We start from the raw sequence: 19,504 nt of genomic DNA, 5'->3' as shown, positions 1-19,504 counted from the left end.
CCTCTAACCAATGACTTGGGGGCAGGGGGGCACTGCTCCACACAGCTCACCAGCCCCCCCAGAGGAGCTAATGCCAGGGTAAAGGGGGCAGCCCCCTGAGAGAGCCTGAGCTCCACTGGAAGGGCAGGTGCCCCCAAAGCTGCTGTGTGGGGGACAGGGATGGGCAAATACAGCCACCGTTACAACCTGGGGTGGCCCAGGGGCCCCTCACCTGGTGCTGAGATACACGCCCCTGGCATAGAGCTGGTTATCCAGTGCTGAGATGGTGGGGGCTGGGGATCCAGGGACCCCTTGCCCAGTGCTGGGACGTGGCCCCTCTGTGGTGTGTCGCAGAGCCGGAGTATCTGTTGACCCCTTGCCCAGAGCTGGGACATGGCCCCTGTACGGTGGGGCGGGGGGCTGGGTATACAGGGCCCCTTCACTGGGATATGGCCCCTCTGAGGTGGGGCGGGAAGGCTGGGTATCCCGGGGACCCCTCACTGGGACATGGCCCCTCTGGGGCAGGGCATGGCCTAGGGATCCGGGGACCCTTCGCCCTGTGCTGTGATGCAGGGGCTGGGTATCCGGGGACCCCTGGCCCCAGGCTGGGATGTGGCCCCCCTGGGGTGGGGTGTGGGGGCTGGGTATCCAGGGACCTCTCGCCCAGTGGTGGGACGTGGCCCCCCTGGGGTGGGGTATCTGGGGACTCCTCACTGGGACATAGCCCCTCTGGGGTGGGGTGCAGGGGCTAGGTATTCAGGGACCCCTCACCCAGTGGTGGGATGTGGCCCCCCTGGGGTCGGGTATCCAGGGACCCCTCACTGGGACATGGCCCCTCTGGGGTGGGGTGCGGGGGCTGGGTATTCAGGGACCCCTCTCCCAGCACAGGGACATGGCCCCTCTCGGTTGGGGGGGAGGAAGGGCGCCACCCCACAAGCAAACGCAGACACCAGCCCCCGGTTCTGACCCGTTTATTGGGCACAGGCAGGTGCAGGCTGGCGCTGTTAGTTCTTGTAGCCCCGGCTGGCGCGGCGGCCCCGGGCCCGCTCGAACTTCCGCCCCTTGGAGCGCACGTAGGGCCTGTGGGGAGGGGAGAGGCGTTAGCAGGATGCCCCCGCGCTGCTCCCCCATGCCAGAGATCCCCCCCGTCTGCTCAGGCCCAGTTCCCAGGCTGTTCCCTGCCCGTTCTCCAGGGGGCGAAGGCCCAGGGGCACCCTGCAGCGAGGTGCCTGCAGGAGCTGGGCACACGGCTGCTGCCAGCGCCTAGGGCAGCACAAGGTGGGGGGTTGTTTTTAGACATGACCCAACATGTTAGTGGATCAGGTCATGGGGCTCTAGTGTCTCTGGGAATCCTGGCTCCCACCCCCCAACCACCAGACCCCACTCCCCCCACCGCCTGGGAGAGAACCCAGGAGTCCTGCTCCCCTCACCCCCATAGCCAGGGAGAGAACCCAGGAGTCCTGACCCCCACAAGACACAGGAACATGATCCATGCTGGGGATATGCCCCTATTACCCAGACTTCCCCCCACTCAGGGCTCGTGCTCAGCTCAGCTGGGCCAGGCACAGGAGGCGGGACCCAGAGCAGGGCAGGAGGGGGTTTGCACTCACTTGGTGTGACTGTGGGGGGTGCCGGGGGCCTTGCCGAAGTGCCGGTACACCTGCCGTCCCTTCCTGGGCCCTGTGGGGAGACAGAGTTACACCAACAGTGACCCCTCGCATGGGGGTGCAGCCCCCCCCCCCCAATCTCCCAGGAAAGGCCCCAAGGGAAGGACGTGGCCCTCTGGCAGGGAGGGCTGCTCCAGCCACCAGGGCAGCCAGGCCCTATGCAGAGGTCGGGGGCCAGTAACTCCATGTGCCAGGCTGTCGGGGCCCGACTGAGAGCCCCGTTTTTCTGCACCAGGAACACCCCCCCACACCCCCACAGCTGTGCCCAAGGCAGCTCCTAGGCGTGGCAGGGTAGAGCTTAACTTTTGTGAGGCTGCTGATACTGTCTCGCAGCCCTTCTCATGCACAAACCAGCGAAATCCAACCTAGACGGAGCTACTACAAGCTGGGTGCTACTGGTTGGAAAACCATCCCCTGGGAGACGGGCGGATAGCTCAGTGGTTTGAGCATTGGCCTGCGAAACCCAGGGTTGTGAGTTCAATCCTTGAGGGACCATTTAGCGATCTGGGGCAAAAATCTGTCAGGAGGTTGGACTAGATGACCTTCTGAGGTCCCTTCCAACCCTAATCTTCTATGATTCTATGAGTAGTGATCAGGAGTTCACAGGCTGGAAGGGCAGAACAAGGGGGGTCCCGCAGGGATCGGTTCTGTTCAATAACTTCATGGCTGATTTACATAACGGCAGAGAGAAAACACGGAGAACGTTTGCGGGCGATACCAGACTGGGAGGGGTTACAAGTGAGGATGGGATGAAAATTCAAAATGATCTGGAGAAACGGTCTGAAGTCAATAGGATGAAATTCAATAAGGAGACATGCAAAGCGCTTCACATAGGAAGGACCAATCAGCTGCACACGTACAATGAATGCATCCAATGAAGTGGGTTCTAGCCCACGGAAGTTGATGCTGAAGTAAATGTGTCAGTCTCTAAGGTGCCACAAGGACTCGTTCTTTAGACTGAGGAACAATGGCCTAGGAAGGGATCTGGAGGTCAGAGCGGACCACTAGCTAAAGATGAGTCAACAGTGTAATGCTGATGCAAAAAAACCACACGTCCTTCTGGGATGTATTGGCAGGAGTGTTGTAAGCAAAACACGAGAAATAATTCTTCTGCTCTACTCCACGCTGATCAGGCCTCAGCTGGAGTATTGTGTCCAGTTCTGGGAGCCACATTTCAGGAAAGATGTGGAGAAATTGGAGAAAGTCCCGAGAAGAGCAACAAAAATGATTCAAGGTCTAGAAAACATGAGCTGTGAGGGAAGATTGAAAGAACTGGGGTTGTTTGGTCTGGAGAAGAGACCACGGAGAGGGGAGGGGACAACAGTTTTCAAGTACATGAAAGATTGTTATAAGGAGGAGGGAAAAAAATTGTTCTCGTTAACCCCTGAGGAGAGGGCAAGAAGCAAGGGGCTTGAATTGCAGCAAGGGCGGTTTAGGTTGGACATTAGGAAAAACTTTCTGTCAGGGTGGTTAAGCACTGGAATAAATCGCCCAGGGAGGTTGCGGAATCTCCATCATTGGGGATTTTAAGAGCAGGATGGACAAACCCCTGTCAGGGATGGTCTAGATAACACTTAGTCCTGCCCTGAGTGCAGGGGGCTGGACTAAATGACCTCTCGAGGTCCCTGCCGGTTCTATAATTCTATGCAAGGCCCCTCGTCTGGGGCGGCCGGCTCTGGGGTGGGGCGCGGGGGCTGGGTATACAGGGACCCCCTGCCCAGTGCTGGGATGCAGCCCCTCTGGGGTGAGACGTGGGTGCTGGGTACACAGGGACCCCCCGCCCAGTGCTGGGACACGGGGGCTGGGTACACAGGGACCCCCCGCCCAGCGCTGGGACACGGCCCCTCTGGGTTGGGGCAGGTCCCAACATCCCACCCTATTCAAACTGGCTGCCCGGGGACAGCGCCCCCTGCTGAGCCCCGGCCCTGCAGCCCAGCTGGCCCCCGCTGCCTGGTGCGTGTTGTGTGGGGCAGGGCTGGTGCCCGTCCCAGCACAGGGTGTGGGAGGACTCACCGGAGAGCAGCACGGTGCCCTGGCCCTTGGGGGCTGCCATGGCCAGCTGGTCAAAGGTCATGATCTGACCCCCTGCCTTCAGGATGCGACTGCGAGCTCCTTTGGTCATCCGCAGGGCACAGACCTGCCAGGAGAGACGGGTCAGTGACAGCCCTAGTGCTGGCCCCCAGCCTCCCCCACTCTCCCCTCCCCAAGCCAGGAGAGAACTCAGGAATCCTGGCCCCCAGGCCCCCACACTACTCCCCACTTCCCTCCCAGGGTCAGGAGAGAACCCAGGAATCCTGGCCCCCAGCCACCACTCCCCTTCTAGAGCCAGGAGGGGACCCAGGAGTCTTGGCCCCCAGCTCCCCTTCCAGAGCTGGGGAAAGAATCCAGGAGTCCTGGCTCTCCCCACACTAGCCCTCATTCCCCTCCCAGAGCCAGGAGAGAACCCAGGAGTCCTGGCCCCCAACTTGCTGGGGTGGGGACCCCGCAGCACCCAGTTTCACCTTCAGCTTGGGGATGTCGTGGATGCGGATGTCGTCGGTGACGGTTCCCACCACCACGGCCATCTTGTTATCCCGCCCCGGGAGCTTCATCTTGCGGATCTGGGGCAGGAAGGGGGCAGAGGATCAGTGAGAGCCCTCCCTCTGGGCAGTGCCCCCTAGCACATGGCCCTCCCCAGACACGCTGTCAGTATCTCCAGGGTACAGGGACTCAGGCAGGAGAACCCAGAAGTCCGGATGTCAAGTCAAACAGAACAGCACAGGGGCACTGCGGGCCGGGCCGGCAGGGGGCTGTGGGTAGGGCTGGGGCGGCAGCAGGAGTCACGGGTCAGGGTCGAGGGCCGCGGGCCGGGCCGGCGGGGGCCGCGGGTCGGGGTCGCGGGAGCGACGGGTCGGGGTCGCGGGACGCGGGCCGGGCCGGCGGGTCGGGGTCGAGGGACCCGGGCCGGGCCGGGCCGGCGGGGGCTGCGGGTCGGGGTCGAGGGACCCGGGCCGGGCCGGGCCGGCGGGGGCTGCGGGTCGGGGTCGAGGGACCCGGGCCGGGCCGGGCCGGCGGGGGCTGCGGGTCGGGGTCGAGGGACCCGGGCCGGGCCGGGCCGGCGGGGGCTGCGGGTCGGGGTCGAGGGACCCGGGCCGGGCCGGGCCGGCGGGGGCTGCGGGTCGGGGTCGAGGGACGCGGGCCGGGCCGGGCCGGCGGGGGCTGCGGGTCGGGGTCGAGGGACGCGGGCCGGGCCGGGCCGGGCCGGCGGGGGCTGCGGGTCGGGGTCGAGGGACGCGGGCCGGGCCGGGCCGGGCCGGCGGGGGCTGCGGGCCGGGGTCGAGGGACGCGGGCCGGGCCGGGCCGGGCCGGCGGGGGCTGCGGGCCGGGGTCGAGGGACGCGGGCCGGGCCGGGCCGGGCCGGCGGGGGCTGCGGGCCGGGGTCGAGGGACGCGGGCCGGGCCGGGCCGGGCCGGCGGGGGCTGCGGGCCGGGGTCGAGGGACGCGGGCCGGGCCGGGCCGGGCCGGCGGGGGCTGCGGGCCGGGGTCGAGGGACGCGGGCCGGGCCGGGCCGGGCCGGGCCGGCGGGGGCTGCGGGCCGGGGTCGAGGGACGCGGGCCGGGCCGGGCCGGGCCGGCGGGGGCTGCGGGTCGGGGTCGAGGGACGCGGGCCGGGCCGGGCCGGCGGGGGCTGCGGGTCGGGGTCGAGGGACGCGGGCCGGCGGGGGCTGCGGGTCGGGGTCGAGGGACGTGGGCCGGGCCGGGCCGGCGGGGGCTGCGGGTCGGGGTCGAGGGACGCGGGCCGGGCCGGGCCGGGCCGGCGGGGGCTGCGGGTCGGGGTCGAGGGAGGCGGACCGGGCCGGGCCGGCGGGGGCTGCGGGTCGGGGTCGAGGGAGGCGGGCCGGGCCAGGCCGGCGGGGGCTGCGGGTCGGGGTCGAGGGAGGCGGGCCGGGCCGGGCCGGCGGGGGCTGCGGGTCGGGGTCGAGGGACGCGGGCCGGGCCGGGCCGGGCCGGCGGGGGCTGCGGGTCGGGGTCGAGGGACGCGGGCCGGGCCGGGCCGGCGGGGGCTGCGGGTCGGGGTCGAGGGACGCGGGCCGGGCCGGGCCGGCGGGGGCTGCGGGTCGGGGTCGAGGGACGCGGGCCGGGCCGGGCCGGCGGGGGCTGCGGGTCGGGGTCGAGGGACGCGGGCCGGGCCGGGCCGGCGGGGGCTGCGGGTCGGGGTCGAGGGACGCGGGCCGGGCCGGGCCGGCGGGGGCTGCGGGTCGGGGTCGAGGGACGCGGGCCGGGCCGGGCCGGCGGGGGCTGCGGGTCGGGGTCGAGGGACGCGGGCCGGGCCGGGCCGGCGGGGGCTGCGGGTCGGGGTCGAGGGACGCGGGCCGGGCCGGGCCGGGCCGGCGGGGGCTGCGGGTCGGGGTCGAGGGACGCGGGCCGGGCCGGGCCGGGCCGGCGGGGGCTGCGGGTCGGGGTCGAGGGACGCGGGCCGGGCCGGGCCGGGCCGGCGGGGGCTGCGGGTCGGGGTCGAGGGACGCGGGCCGGGCCGGGCCGGCGGGGGCTGCGGGTCGGGGGTCGAGGGACGCGGGCCGGGCCGGGCCGGCGGGGGCTGCGGGTCGGGGTCGAGGGACGCGGGCCGGGCCGGGCCGGCGGGGGCTGCGGGTCGGGGTCGAGGGATGCGGGCCGGGCCGGGCCGGGCCGGCGGGGGCTGCGGGTCGGGGTCGAAGGACGCGGGCCGGCGGGGGCTGCGGGTCGGGGTCGAGGGACGTGGGCCGGCGGGGCCTGCGGGTCGGGGTCGAGGGACGCGGGCCGGGCCGGGCCGGGCCGGCGGGGGCTGCGGGTCGGGGTCGAGGGACGTGGGCCGGGCCGGCGGGGGCTGCGGGTCGGGGTCGAGGGCCGGCGGGGGCTGCGGGTCGGGGTCGAGGGCCGGCGGGGGCTGCGGGTCGGGGTCGAGGGACGCGGGCCGGCGGGGGCACCAGCAGACCCCCCACCCCATCCCCACTTACCATGCGGGAGAGCGCGAGCGGCGGGCGGTTGGTGCGGCTCATGAAGAGGCGTTTCAGGACCACCTTGTTGAAGCGGGAGTTGGTGCGGCGGGCCAGGAAACGGTACAGCTGGGGGGACACAGCCGTCAGGGGGAGCCCTTCGCTCAGCCCCCACCCCACAGGCACCCAGGGGAAACTGAGGCAGTGAAGGGCTCTATTGGCTGTGCTTGCATAGGTCACATCAGTCAGTGGCAGAGCCAAGCACAGAACCCAGGTGTCCTGGCTCCCAGCCCCCCACTCCCTTCCCAGAGCCAGGGATAGATCCCAGGAGTCCTCACTCCCCACCCCCTCCCCGAGCGGAGAGAACCCAGGCGTCCTGGGACGGGGGGGGGGGGGGGGGGCGTTACCTTGACCAGCAGGCGCAGGTAGATATCCTGGCTCTTGGGCTCCGTGCGGCGAACCTTGCGGTCCTTGTTGTGTCGGATATCGACACCCTGGCGGGGACAGACACCGTCAACCCCTGCCTCAGTGTCCCCCACCCAGACTCCCCAAACTGTGGGTCTGAGGGGTGCCCCGACTCTCTCATGCAGCTAGTACCACATAAGTCACCCCATCCCCTGCTCCCAGGCAAATTAGAACCCCCCCACTCCAGGGTGGCCACGGCAGCCCCCCCATGGCCTGTTCCCCCTCAGATCCTCCCTTCCTCACCCTGCCCCTTATGCGTTTACCCCCCCCAGGCTCCCTTCAAACAGCCGAACCACCAGCGCCACCCCCTCTCACACCGTATGCCCCACAGTACGCCCCACATGGGGTGGCCCCAACACCAGCGTGCCCTCCTCACTGCAAGTCACCCCTGTCCTCGGCTGCTGGGTGCCCCCCCGGCTGCTCCCCCCACACACCAGGTAATCCCCATGCCCTCTGCTCCACAGATCCCCCCAACTCCCACCTGATGCTCCATGTCCCCCCTCACCTCCCCTTATGACCCCCTTCCCAACCCTGCTAGGCGCCCCCCATAGCCTCCCCCACCCCCGCTATGTGCCCCCCAAAGCCTCCCCCACAGGATCCCCCCACCTCCGCTAGGTGCCCCCCCATAGCCTCCCCCACCCCCCACTGGGATCCCCCCAACCCCGCTATGTGCCCCCCATAGCCTCCTCCCACCCCCCACTGGGATTCCCCCCAACCCTACTATGTGCCCCCCATAGCCTCCCTCAACCCCGCTATGTGCCCCCATTCCCTCTTCCACCCCCCACCGGGATCCCCCCACCCCCGCTATGCGCCCCCCATAGCCTCCCCCACCCGCCACTGGGATCCCCCCAACCCCGTTATGTGCCCCACACAGGTTCCCCCATCCACGCTATGTGCCCCCATTCCCTCTTCCACCCCCCACCGGCATCCCCCCACAGCCTCCCCCAACCCCACCGGGATCCCCCCACCCCCGCTGTGCGCCCCCCATTCCCTCCTCCCCCCCCGACTGCTCCTTCCTCGTACAGCCCCCCCACTCTCACACGCCCCCCTCGACCCCTCCCCTTGCCCGCTCCCCCTCAGCTGCCCCCGGGCAGGAGCCCCCCCGCGTCTCCCTGCATGTGCCCGGGGGAGGCCCCGGCGATGGAGCCCCCCCGCCCATTCAGGGCGATCCGGCCCCCCCAGGCCCCGCCCCGGCCCCCCGCAGCCCCAGGCCCGGGCTTGGCGCCCCCCGCCCAGCGGATGGCGGCAGATTTCCCCGCGCCCCCCTCCCGGGCTTACCATGGCTGCAGCTCGGCCAGGGAAGGAAGGAAGCGGGGCCGCGCGTGGGCCGATGGGAGCGGACGCTCCGCTCTATGGCAGCGCAGCGGCAGGCAGGGCCCCGCTGACGCCAGACGTGCGACGCTCCGGCCGGCGGGCTCGATGGTGCTGGAGGACTCCAAACTACCGTAGAGCAGCTGATGGAGTTTCTGGAGCCCACCCAGATCAGTTATTACAGAGCTGGGGGCTAGACTAGGCTGGGGATACTAGAGCAGAACAGAGAGTGGCTACTGGAGTTAACTGGAGTCCAACAGAACATGGTCACTAGACTGGAATAGAGCAGAACAGATCCAAATTTGGGGACTGGACAGACTAGACTGGGATAAATTAGGGTGACCAGATGTCCCTATTTTATAGGGACAGTCCTGATATATGCGGTTTTTTCTTATATAGGCACCTATTACCCCCCACTGCCACCATCTCTCCTGATTTTTCACACTTGCTGTCCGGTCACCCAGGGATAAATGGACACAAGTCAGATATCAGGAATGGCAATAAACAAAAACCTGTAGGAGAACACTTCAAATCTGCCTGGACACACAACAGCAGTTTTAAAGGTGGCCATCCTGCAGCAAAAAAACGTCAGGACCAGACTTCAAAGAGAAACTGCTGAGCTTCAGTTCATCTGCAAATTTGACACCATCAGCTCAGGATTAAACAGAGACTGTGAATGGCTTGCCAACTACAAAAACAGTTTCTCCTTGGTGTTCACACCTCAACTGCTAGAAGAGGGACTCATCCTCCCTGACTGAACTAACCCCGTTATCTTTAGCCTGATTCGTGCTTGCATATTTATACCTGCCCCTGGAAATTTCTACTACATGCATCCAACGAAGACAGTGCATGCACCCACGAAAGCTCATACTCCCAATACATTTGTTAGTCTATTAAGTGCCACAGGACTTTTTACCACTTTTACGATCTAGACTGACATGGCTACCCCTCTGATACTAGACTACTTTGGACATTAGACCACAGTGACTGTGCCTCAGATCCACGGGGAATTCTGATGTGTTGCAATTTCGTTTCCTCTCTCAAGTGCTAGAACAGGGCTTCATCCTCCCTGATTGAACTAACCTCGTTATCTCTAGCTTGCCTGCATATATATACCTACCCCTGGAAATTTCCACTACATGCATCTGACGAAGTGGGTATTCACCCACGAAAGCTCATGCTCCAAAACGTCTGTTAGTCTATAAGGTGCCACAGGATTCTTTGCTGCTTTTACAGATCCAAACTAACACGGTTACCCCTCTGATACTCTCTCAAGTGGAAATCTCACCCTTTTGGGCAAAATAATTTGTCCCGAGTTGCTCCTTTTCGGCCTCATGGACGCCTTTAAACCTTTCTATTGTTTTCCTTATTGCGGAGAGCTTCAAAGTCCAAAGGAAGTGGCTGAAAGGAAACCTTTGGCCCGTATTGAAAGGAAGCATTTTCTGAGGAATGTTTATAAGACATTGACGCATGCCTGCTTTTTAGTGTTACCAGATCAGCATATTCCAATGGAAAACCTCTTCTGTCCGTTCATTTTCAGGTCTCTCTAGTTGCCATTAATACACAGTTACTTGTACATTTGAGTATTAGGGGGGTAGGAGAAGGGGAGGAATTGGTTACCACACAGGTGGGACAAAAAGTCTATATACCAATATGGGAGAAATAGACTAGAATAATAGTGTCTCTCATTATTAAAAATAATAAATAGAGTCTGATTAATGCCTTTAAGTATTAGCACAATAACAATAAGAATACAATTATTATTAATTTTTAAATTTTCATTACAAATTATTATTTATTAATTTGTTACTTATAATTAACCACTGTGGGTACTTAGATTGTGAGCTCTTGGGCGGCCCCGTATTAACACCTGGCAGAAATAATAATGTACAGCCCCTAGCGCAACATGGTCCTGGGCTGTGATTGGGGCTCCTAGGTGCTACTGTAATACCCCTAATAAATAATGTACAGCGCCTAGCACAATGGGAGTCCAACTCTGCATTTCCCCTACTAAATATGGTCGCGATATGCATTAGCTGTTATGGAGGGAGAAGCAATTTCCTTTGCCCACATCCAAGATGGCCGTCATGCCCCTTTGATTTCTATGGGAGGGCTGCGAATAAAGGCAGGGCCTAGTTCCAGACAAAGATGGCCGCTCCATCCGTCGGTTCACACAGGGAGGGACGCTATCTCCCTTGCCCACATTCAAAATGGCCGCCACATCTTATTTGAATCTCAGGGAGGAGGGTGGAACCAGCCCTTTCCGCCCACAATGAAGATGGCCGCCACAAGGGCTGTCGCAGGAGGGCGAAGCTGGCGTGACTGATGCTGCCCTCCAGAAAGGTGGCCGCCTCCTGGCCCGGGAGTGGGAGCGGGGGTGGAGGTAGAGCGCCCTGATTGGTGGGCCTGGAAGGGGCCGCTCTGTGATTGGCTGGAGCCTGCCACTCCTCCCCATTTATGGGGCCGGCTGGCGCCTGCTGGAAGCACTTCCTGCAGAGAGGGAGGGAGGCAGGTCCCGGGGCAGGGGGCCAGCGGGAAGGGGGGGCGAGGAGCACCTGCTCTTGGGGGCAGGGGATGGTGGCAGGGGGCAGCCCTGCGGGGGGGCCCATTTCCCAGCCCCTCTGCCCCGTAGCGCGGGGCCAGGCTGCTCCCCGCCTGCGTCCCTAGCTGGGGGGCTCCGAGCAGGGCCTGGATCGGGTCCAACCCCCCCATTTCCCCGGGCCCCATTGCGGGGGGAAGAAACTTTCCAACTGTCTTTAAAAGTCCCAGCGACTCCTGGCTCCCTCCTGCCTAGCCGGGCCCCCCACCCCCAGGCGGGCGCAGACATTGGGGAGGGGGGAGAGGGCTGGAGCCACCTCGCTCCCCCCTCCCCGCTGGGCCCCCCGGGAGGGGAAAGGCTAAAGCCGGTTTCTGGATCCCCGCGGGCCCTTCCCCCTGCTGAGCCGCTTAGTCAGGCCGGCTCTCATTCCTGGGCTGCTGGAGACTCCCCATATTCCTGCCCTGGGGCGCTCCCCTTGGGGATGGGGCGCCGTGGGGCGTGAAGATCCCACCGGAATCTGGGTGGGCCAGAGGCAGCAGAACAGACTTGGGGGTCGGGTCTGGACGTTTCTCCTAGTGGGGTTAGTTGTCCCTGGCCCGGCGCTGATCCACCCCTCGCCCAGGAGCGGGCCGTGTCCTAGTGGCGATTTGGTCTGCATTTGGGCGGGGTGGGGTGGGGAACTAGGGGAGAGTGGATGGTGCTGGAAGGGCTCACCCGAGGTGTGGCTTGAGCCTGCTGGGGAAGGCAGGTTGGGCCACAGCACCGCCGGGAAAATGAACCTCGTTCTGGGGCCGTACAGTGAGGGCGTGGAGACGCTGCTTCACGGGGAGTTTGGGGCTTACCCCTCCAAGGGGTCCCGCTATGCCCTCAGCCTGACCCAGACAGCGCTGCACATCCAGCGGCTGGTGCCCAAGCCGGAGACAGACCAGCGCACCGTGGTGCCCCTGGCCGAGGTGGTGGGCTGCCACACGCTGCGTAACCGGGCGTCGGCTGACCGGGCGGCGTATTTCTCTGTCTACGCCTACCCGCTGAAGAAGAGGAAGGTGGCGGTGGGGTCGGGACGCGGGCGGCAGAGGGCGGCACGGACCTTCCAGGTGGACGGGGCCGACGACTATGAGAAGAACCAAGTGGTGGCGGAGAAATGGGCGGCTGCCATCAAGTGCCTGGTGTTGGGCATCCCCATCTCCAGCGACACAGGTAAGGCTGCCGGGCCCTCCTGGAGCTGGGGTGAGAACCCAGGCGTCCTGGCTCCCAGCCCCCTCTACTCTATCCTGAATGTATGCCTGGGACAGGGGGCTGCAGCCAGTGATGGCTCTGTGATCTCACTGCTGGAGAGCCCCCAAAACCAGACCCAGCGAAGAGGGGACCCCTGCCCCGCCTGCCCCCTCTAGCTTCACCTGCCACGCTGAACCGCCCTTGGTGGGTTTTACAGGCACCGGATGGGGGCCCGGAGGCCTCGCTTCTCTCCCTGGCCCGGGGAGGGGAGGGGGAGTCTGGTGGTTAGAGCATGGGGGGTGGGATGGGGAGCTTTGCATCAGTTTCTCTCCCCGGCCCTGGGAGGGGGGTCCAGCCCCTAGAGTACGGGGCAGCTGGGAGGCAGGCTGGCTATCTGGATTGTGTGTGCCCGCAGGTGGGGCTGGGGAACCAGTGTCCGGGTGGGGCCTGGCATGCATGGGGCCCGGATGGCGATGCCTCGGTTCAGGGAACTCGCAGGCCGGGTGCGGCCCCGTCCTTTCCTTGTCCCGGGCAGGGATCCAGGGGCAGGGCTGGGCCGGGCTCGGCTCCTTTGTCTTCTGCAGCCTGGCCAAAGGTCAGTGGATTGTCTTGAAGGTGGGGCTGTTGCATTCTTTGTCCCCCCCACCCCGCTGCTCTTGGAGGCCCCCATCTCCCCACCCACACACACACTTGGTCTAACCCCTCCCACATCAGGGCCTCTCAAGGAGCCTCCCAAACCCTGTGGGGGCAGGATCCCTCCTGGAGGGCTGAGGGTTGCCTTGGGCAGTGGCTCCCTACCTCTCTGCACCTGCTGAGGGATGGGGGAGTGCTGAAGGCGGGGCTGGGGGGCAGATGCCATGGATGGGGGCTGGCTCCAGGGGGTGCCTAGGGATAGGGTGGGGGGCTGGGGCAGGGGTGTGCATGAGTGCAGTGGATGTGCATGAGTGTGGCTGGCTGGTTAGAGGGCACGCTGGGCATTGGGTTTATGCGAGGGGATAATCAGCGCTGTCTCTCTGGGCCGGGGACCTTGCAGAACCTGCTATCAGCCCTGGGTGTAAAGTGCAGCCGTCTCCGCCTGGTACGATAGCCGGGGAACTCCAACCACTTGATTACATGCCCCTCCCAGAGTCAGGGAGAGAACCCAGGAGTCCTGGCTCCCAGCCCCCCCTGTTCTAACCACTACACTCTGCTCCCCTCCCAGAGCCAGGGAGAGAACCCAGGAGTCCTGGCTCCCAGCTCCCAGCCCCCAGTGAGCAGGCACTAGGAAATGGATGAGTGTTTGCATGCCCGGCTTTCCTTCTGCAGTGTGTGTGGTGGTGGTTCTGGGTTAATCTTTCTTCTCTGCACATCCTCCGGAATCACTTATCTACTTCCCTCACCCTGCCGGGCCCTGTGGTGAGGGCAGGGGTGCCCCTGCTGCATGGAACAGGGCAGGGCACTCTCCCCTGCGCCAGGCCCAGTACCCCAGTGTGGCACTAGGGGGCGCTATGCAGCCTGGAGTGGGGTTGGGGGGGGCTCCGTAGAGGGCCCTCTTCCTGTGCTCCGCCCGGGGGGGCTGCATCTCCGTGCCAGGCGAGGGGTCCATGTATAACCAGCCCCCACGTTGCACCCGGAGGGGCTGCATCTCCGTGCCAGGCGAGGGGTCCATGTATAACCAGCCCCCACGTTGCACCCGGAGGGGCTGCATCTCCGTGCCAGGCGAGGGGTCCATGTATAACCGGCCTCCATGTTGCACCCGGAGGGGCTGCATCTCCATGCCAGGCGAGGGGTCCATGTATAACCAGCCTCTGTGCCCCGCCCAGAAGGGCTGCATCTCTGTGCCAGGCGAGGGGTCCATGTATAACCAGCCCCCATGTTGCACCCAGAGGGGCTGCATCTCCGTGCCAGGCGAGGGGTCCATGTATAACCAGCCCCCACGTTGCACCCGGAAGGGCTGCATCTCTGTGCCAGGCGAGGGGTCCATGTATAACCAGCCCCTGTGCCCCACCCGGAAGGGCTGCATCTCTGTGCCAGGCGAGGGGTCCATGTATAACCAGCCCCCACGTTGCACCCGGAGGGGCTGCATCTTCATGCCAGGCAAGGGGTCCATGTGTAACCAGCCCCTGTACCCCACCCTCCTGCCACTGTCACGCTAGCTCAGAAGCTCAGGGTGGATCAGTGTAAGTGTGTCTGAGTTGTCCTGGGTTTCTCATTACATGACCCGACTGTCGCAGCTCAGCCGCCTGACTGGCCGTTCGCTGCACCGCCTGGCCGTGGTTGGCCTGGCATCCTTCAATGGTCGGTGCCTCGCTGTGCATCCGCTACCTGCGAGGGGTTTGCTCTGTGGCTTGTTCCTCCCGACGAATGGACCGGAGACATGTCAGTCGCGGGTGATCAGGGCACTGGACAGCTGGAGTTGACCATTCTTTTTCTCCTTGGTCGCGAATGTGATTGCCTGGTTCTAGACTTGGTGACTCTCTTCATAGATTCTTTTCCAAACCGGTTCAGGAGCTCGGAGGTGTCGTGTCATCCGGAGCTGTGCAGGACTACGGCCAGGAGCTGCTGTCGGTGTCTATCTGTAACTCAGAAGAGCGACGGATGGATCTTCCCTGCTGTGGGCTTTTTCTTGGCTCTTTGATTTCCTCAGCCTCTCCATTCGCTTGTGATCAAAGTGACTGAAATCCCGCACCAGTGAATTGTGGCCTGTTTTCTAGTGGATCTCCTTTCCAATGTCCAATATCAAATTCTCCGTCAAATTCTTCTGTCGTGGCTGCCTCGCGGCGGCCGAGAAGGTCCTTGGTCTTTGATCCCGTGCAGTCTGAACGTGAAGCCGTTGTCTCTGCGATGAGCCGGCCCGGGCTGCCCTGCAGGGCAAGTCACGGCTGCATGAGGTGACCCCGGCTCTGGCTGGGGTCGACGCGACGGAGACCTCTGCTCCTGGGCCAGTTGTCTAGTCTTGCCACGAATATTCACTTCCGCTTTCCAGGCAGGCTCTTTGGCATCACACGTGATCGATCTCGACGTGACGTCTCGTCTGGATTGTCTGTAATACAAGTTCCCGCTCCGACCGGGGGAGTGCAGCAAACTGCTGAAAAACGTCCATACTTGTTGCATTTATGAAAGCGTGCGCCTTCGGCGGGACGTGCGTCATCTCTTGGGACATGAATTTCCCCCAACTTGTGCGTTTAGGCTGTCGGGCTTTGGCATTTGGAGTTTGATCCTTTTTCCTGGGAGACCTTGCTCCCACGGCTTGTCATCTTCCTACCATGTCCAAATAGCTTCTGAGCTGCTTTCTGGTTTTTCAGGTTTGGCCGGCTGCCCTCTGCATTGCTGGTCTTTGCTGTTTGAACAGGATTCAGTCTGGCTTTAATGGCAACTGCCCTGCAGGGTTTTTATCCGTGCACCCAACGCCCAGCCTGGCTCTGGTGTTTCCGTGTCGCCAGCCGAGCTCTTCCGAAACCGGTAGCCTTGAGCTCTCTGCTGGCCACCTGCTGTTCTGGCAGCCACGGTTCTCCACGGTATAAAGCACGCATCCGAACTTGGCAGCACCCTGGCCTTGTCAGCCTAGCGACAGGCTTCAGGGAAGTCAAAGCGTGTACCCATTTGCTCAGAGCAGAGTCAAAGGAGCACCCTGCAGATTGTCCCTCTCTTTGGGGAGCTTTGGGCTAGCAAAGCTGAGAGATTCAGGAGCTTTGAGGCGAGACTGGGTGATTGGAGCCTGCGAGGGGGGTGTGTGTGTGTGTGTGGTTTTTTTTTTTTTTTTTACATTTCCTGGCTGCAGCGTTTGGTGCTTCCTTGTCTCCCCTCTGGCTCGCTCTTGACAGCCCGGAGCGTGCACCTTGCGGACAGGAAGCGACAGAGCTGCTAACACAGCAGGCGTCCGTATCAGATCTGGCTGGAGCACAGGGCTTCCCTCACCCAGCGAGGCCTTCCATCCGCCTTTAATGTGCTGCCGGGAGGAAGGGCAGGGACGGCTGAGGTTAGCGCCAGCGAAGTGTGTGGTGCCCATGGGCATCTGCTGGCAGAACAGTTCAGCATTCCATTGCAATCCCTGTACTCCCCGCCCCTGTGCCCCACCCCAGAGGCAGCCGCATCGCGCGGCAAGGGCTCCCTGTGTAACAACCCCCACCCCAGAGGCAGCCACGTTTCGGCGCCGGGCAGGGCTCCCCTGACCTGCTCTCCCCGCTCTCCTTTCAGATATCGCTCCCAGCCTCCTGCCGCGCCCACGCCGGCTGCTGCTGCTGCTGAACCCGTTTGGGGGCAGGGGCCTGGCCCTCCAATGGTGCCAGACCCACGTGCTGCCCATGATCACAGAGGCGGACATCAGCTTCAACTTGATCCAGACAGGTGAGGGGGGCCTGGAGGCGGGAGAGAGAAGGTCCTGTGGCCTGTGGGGCAGGGCGATGAGCTAGGGAGGAGGGGGAAGGGTCTGTGGGGCAGGGAGATGGGCTGTCTGATACACCGACTCTCTCCTCCTGCTCCCAGAGAGGCCAAACCATGCCCGGGAGCTGGTGAAGGGCATCAATGTGGCAGAGTGGGATGGGATCGTCGCCGTCTCGGGGGATGGGCTCCTATATGAGGTAATGCCCCGCCCCTCCCCTCCCCCGGCCATACGTCCCTGGCACCCTCCCCTGCTGTAGGTCTGACCCCACTCCCCTCCCAGAGCCAGGGAGAGAACCCCGGAGTCCTGGCTCCCAGGCCACCCTGCTCTCACCACTGGACCCCACTCCCCTCATGGAGCCAGGGAGAGAACCCCGGAGTCCTGGCTCCCAGGCCACCCTGCTCTCACCACTGGATCCCACTTCCCTCATGGAGCCAGGGAGAGAACCCCGGAGTCCTGGCTCCCAGGCCACCCTGCTCTCACCACTGGACCCCACTCCCCTTATGGAGCCAGGGAGAGAACCCCGAAGTCCTGGCTCCCAGCCCTCCCCCCCTGCTCTCACCGCTAGCCCCCACAGCGGTTCACCTGTGTGCCGGGCAGGTTCTCAACGGGCTCATGGAGCGCCCCGACTGGGAGCAGGCCATCAAGATGCCCGTTGGGATTTTACCGAGTGGTTCGGGGAACGCATTGGCCGGAGCCATCAACTGTAACGCCGGGTAAGGGCAGCGCGAGCGGGGGTGTGGGTGTGGGTGGGGGGGGCTGGGAGCCCGGATGCCTGGGTTCTCTCTCTGGCTCTGAGAAGGGAAGAGGGTCTAGTGGGGTCAGGGGCGGGGCCTGAGAGACAGGACTTCTGGGTTCTATACCCAGCTCAAGAAGGGGAGTTGGGGCTGAGGGGGTGCACGGGGAGCAGATGGGGGTTGTGGAGGGCAGGGGGAGGCCCTCCCCTATCCTGCACCTCCTGCCCAACCTGCGCTCTCCATGTGTCCCCCTGGGGGCTGGAGTGAGCGGCTCCCCCTGCAGCAAGGGGGGGGCGTTGCTTTACCAGTGGGCTGCACCCTCTGGCTGGGCGGCTCACCCCAGTCCTGCCCCCCAGCAGGCTGGAGCAGGTGCTGGGCCTGGAGCTGCTGCTGAACTGTGCCCTGCTGCTGTGCCACGCGGCTGTGACTCCCCTGGACCTGGTGGCCGTCACCACGGCCTCGGGCACTCGCTGCTTCTCCTGCCTCAGCGTGGCCTGGGGCTTCATCTCGGACGTGGACATCGAGAGCGAGAAGTACCGGCACATGGGCGCCGCCCGCTTCACGCTGGGCACCCTGGTGCGCCTGGCCTCCATGCACACCTACCGCGGGCGCCTCTCCTACCTGCCCGCCGCTGATGCCACCGCCCACCGGCCCATCTCCCGCAGCATCACGGTGGCCCCCAACGGCCGCCTGCCCCTGCAGCACCTGCCCCTGCACCGCGCCCTGTCCGACATGGGTCTGTGTGAGGAGCGTCACGCCTTCTGGGGGGCCGAGCCGGCCCCCGTGCCCTGCCCCTCCCCCGGCTCCCCGCCCCCCTCCTCCGCCTCCATCCTGCCCCCGCCCAGCTTCTCCTTCGAACCCGGGCCGGGGGAGCTGCCAGCTGGCGGGGCGGGCGAGGCCCGGGTGGGCGGCCCCCCGGACGATCTGCTGGTGCCGCTGGGGCAGCCGGTGCCCGGCTCCTGGGTGACGGTGGAGGACGACTTCGTGCTGGTGCTGGCCATCTACCAGAGCCACCTGGGGGCCGACCTCTTCGCCGCCCCCTTCGCCCGCTTCGACGACGGGCTCATCCACCTCTGCTTCATCAAAGCCGGCATCTCCCGCGCCGCCCTGGTCCGCCTCTTCCTGGCCATGGAGAAGGGCAGCCACTTCGAGCAGGAGTGCCCCCACCTCGTGCACGTGCCCGTCCGGGCCTTCCGCCTGGAGCCCCTCACCCGCAAGGGCATCCTGACCGTGGACGGCGAGCGGGTGGAATACGGCCCCATCCAGGGCCAGGTGCACCGGGGCCTCGCCAGATTGATCACCGGCGTCGACCGCCTCAAGATCGCTACCGGCTGATGCCCCTCAGCTGGGCGCAGAGAGGGGGGCCCCAGTCCCCTCCACCCGGCTTGGTGTGGGGGGTAGCAGGAAACGGCTGGCAGGGGCCGTGCTGCCCTCCCTCCCGGCGGCAGCGGGGACCGAGCCGCGCTCCCCTGCCCGGGTCCTACCTAAAGCTGCGTATTTATTGCTTTGATCCTGGCATCACCCGCTGAATGAATGTAAGGAGGGGTGTGACCCCGAGGGAGAGGGGAGGGGGGTCTCCCACCCTGTGGGGGTTGTAGGAGGGAAAGGGATGGGCTCCGTGAGGTGCTGTGTGTGGCCCTTTTCCACTGCCCCCCCATCTCACATCCAGGGGGCACTAGGGAGTCGCAACCAGGGCACGTTCTCACTGCGTGCCACGGAGGGGGAGGCTGTTCCCGTGGGGGGAGCCACAAGGTTGGTGCCTCCAGCCACGGGGGGGAGTGGGAGGGGTTGGCAGGTGTCCCAGCAGGCACTGCAGTACCTGTGGTCCCCCCCCCCCGGGGTGCCACCTGGAGTTGGGGCTGCAGGCAAGACGCTCCCCTTACACACGGGGTGGTGGTGGGGGGAGTGGCTTTGCAGACCAGTTGTTGATCTCTGTGGTGCGGTCATTGTGGTTGGTTGCCCCTTCTCTAACCAGTAGCGCCCCACTCCCCCCTGAGCCAGGGTAGAACCTAGGAGTCCTGCCTCCCAGTCTCCACCCCACCCCCGCTCTAATCACTAGACTCCACTCCCCTATGTGAGCAGCAGGTACAATTTTTGGAGGGGAGTGGGGTCTACTCCGGGGTGGGAGTTAGGACTCGTGGAGTCTTTTCCTGACTCTGGGAGCGGAGTGGAGCCTAGTGGGTGAGGGAAGTGGTGGGCAGGTACGTGCCTCAGTTTCCCTCTGTCCCAGAGGCTGGCCCCCTCCAATGGCCATGTGCCAGGTGCACCAGAGCCCGGCGG

General features: G+C 64.7%; 2 protein-coding genes across 3 annotated transcripts; one reads left to right on the top strand and one right to left on the bottom strand.

Annotated features, from left to right (window-relative positions):
- Positions 1–934: 934 nt before the first annotated feature.
- On the bottom strand, positions 935–8,437 carry RPL18 (ribosomal protein L18). The gene is made up of 7 exons (XM_050927584.1): positions 8,341–8,437; positions 7,005–7,091; positions 6,619–6,726; positions 4,148–4,246; positions 3,660–3,783; positions 1,590–1,659; positions 935–1,059 (listed from the first exon to the last, which is right to left on the bottom strand). The coding sequence occupies exons 1-7, from the start codon at positions 8,341–8,343 to the stop codon at positions 984–986; spliced, it is 567 nt and encodes a 188-aa protein (XP_050783541.1). The 5' UTR covers positions 8,344–8,437; the 3' UTR covers positions 935–983.
- Positions 8,438–10,632: 2,195 nt separating this feature from the next.
- On the top strand, positions 10,633–18,628 carry SPHK2 (sphingosine kinase 2). 2 transcript variants are annotated; one of them, XM_050927489.1, is made up of 5 exons: positions 10,633–12,109; positions 16,304–16,453; positions 16,592–16,686; positions 17,088–17,203; positions 17,581–18,628. In XM_050927489.1, exons 1-5 carry the CDS (start codon positions 11,686–11,688, stop codon positions 18,557–18,559), a joined length of 1,764 nt encoding a protein of 587 aa, XP_050783446.1. In that variant the 5' UTR covers positions 10,633–11,685; the 3' UTR covers positions 18,560–18,628. The 2 variants fall into 2 exon arrangements, with proteins under 2 accessions (XP_050783446.1, XP_050783447.1); XM_050927490.1 differs by having other exon boundaries at positions 10,634–12,109; positions 17,584–18,628.
- The last annotated feature ends 876 nt before the right edge of the window (positions 18,629–19,504 follow it).

This window comes from Gopherus flavomarginatus, chromosome 18, assembly GCF_025201925.1.
Source record: "Gopherus flavomarginatus isolate rGopFla2 chromosome 18, rGopFla2.mat.asm, whole genome shotgun sequence".
NCBI classification, from domain to species: Eukaryota; Metazoa; Chordata; order Testudines; family Testudinidae; genus Gopherus; species Gopherus flavomarginatus.
Note: the sequence above shows the minus strand (reverse complement) of the source record. Positions and strands in the feature narration are given on the sequence as shown.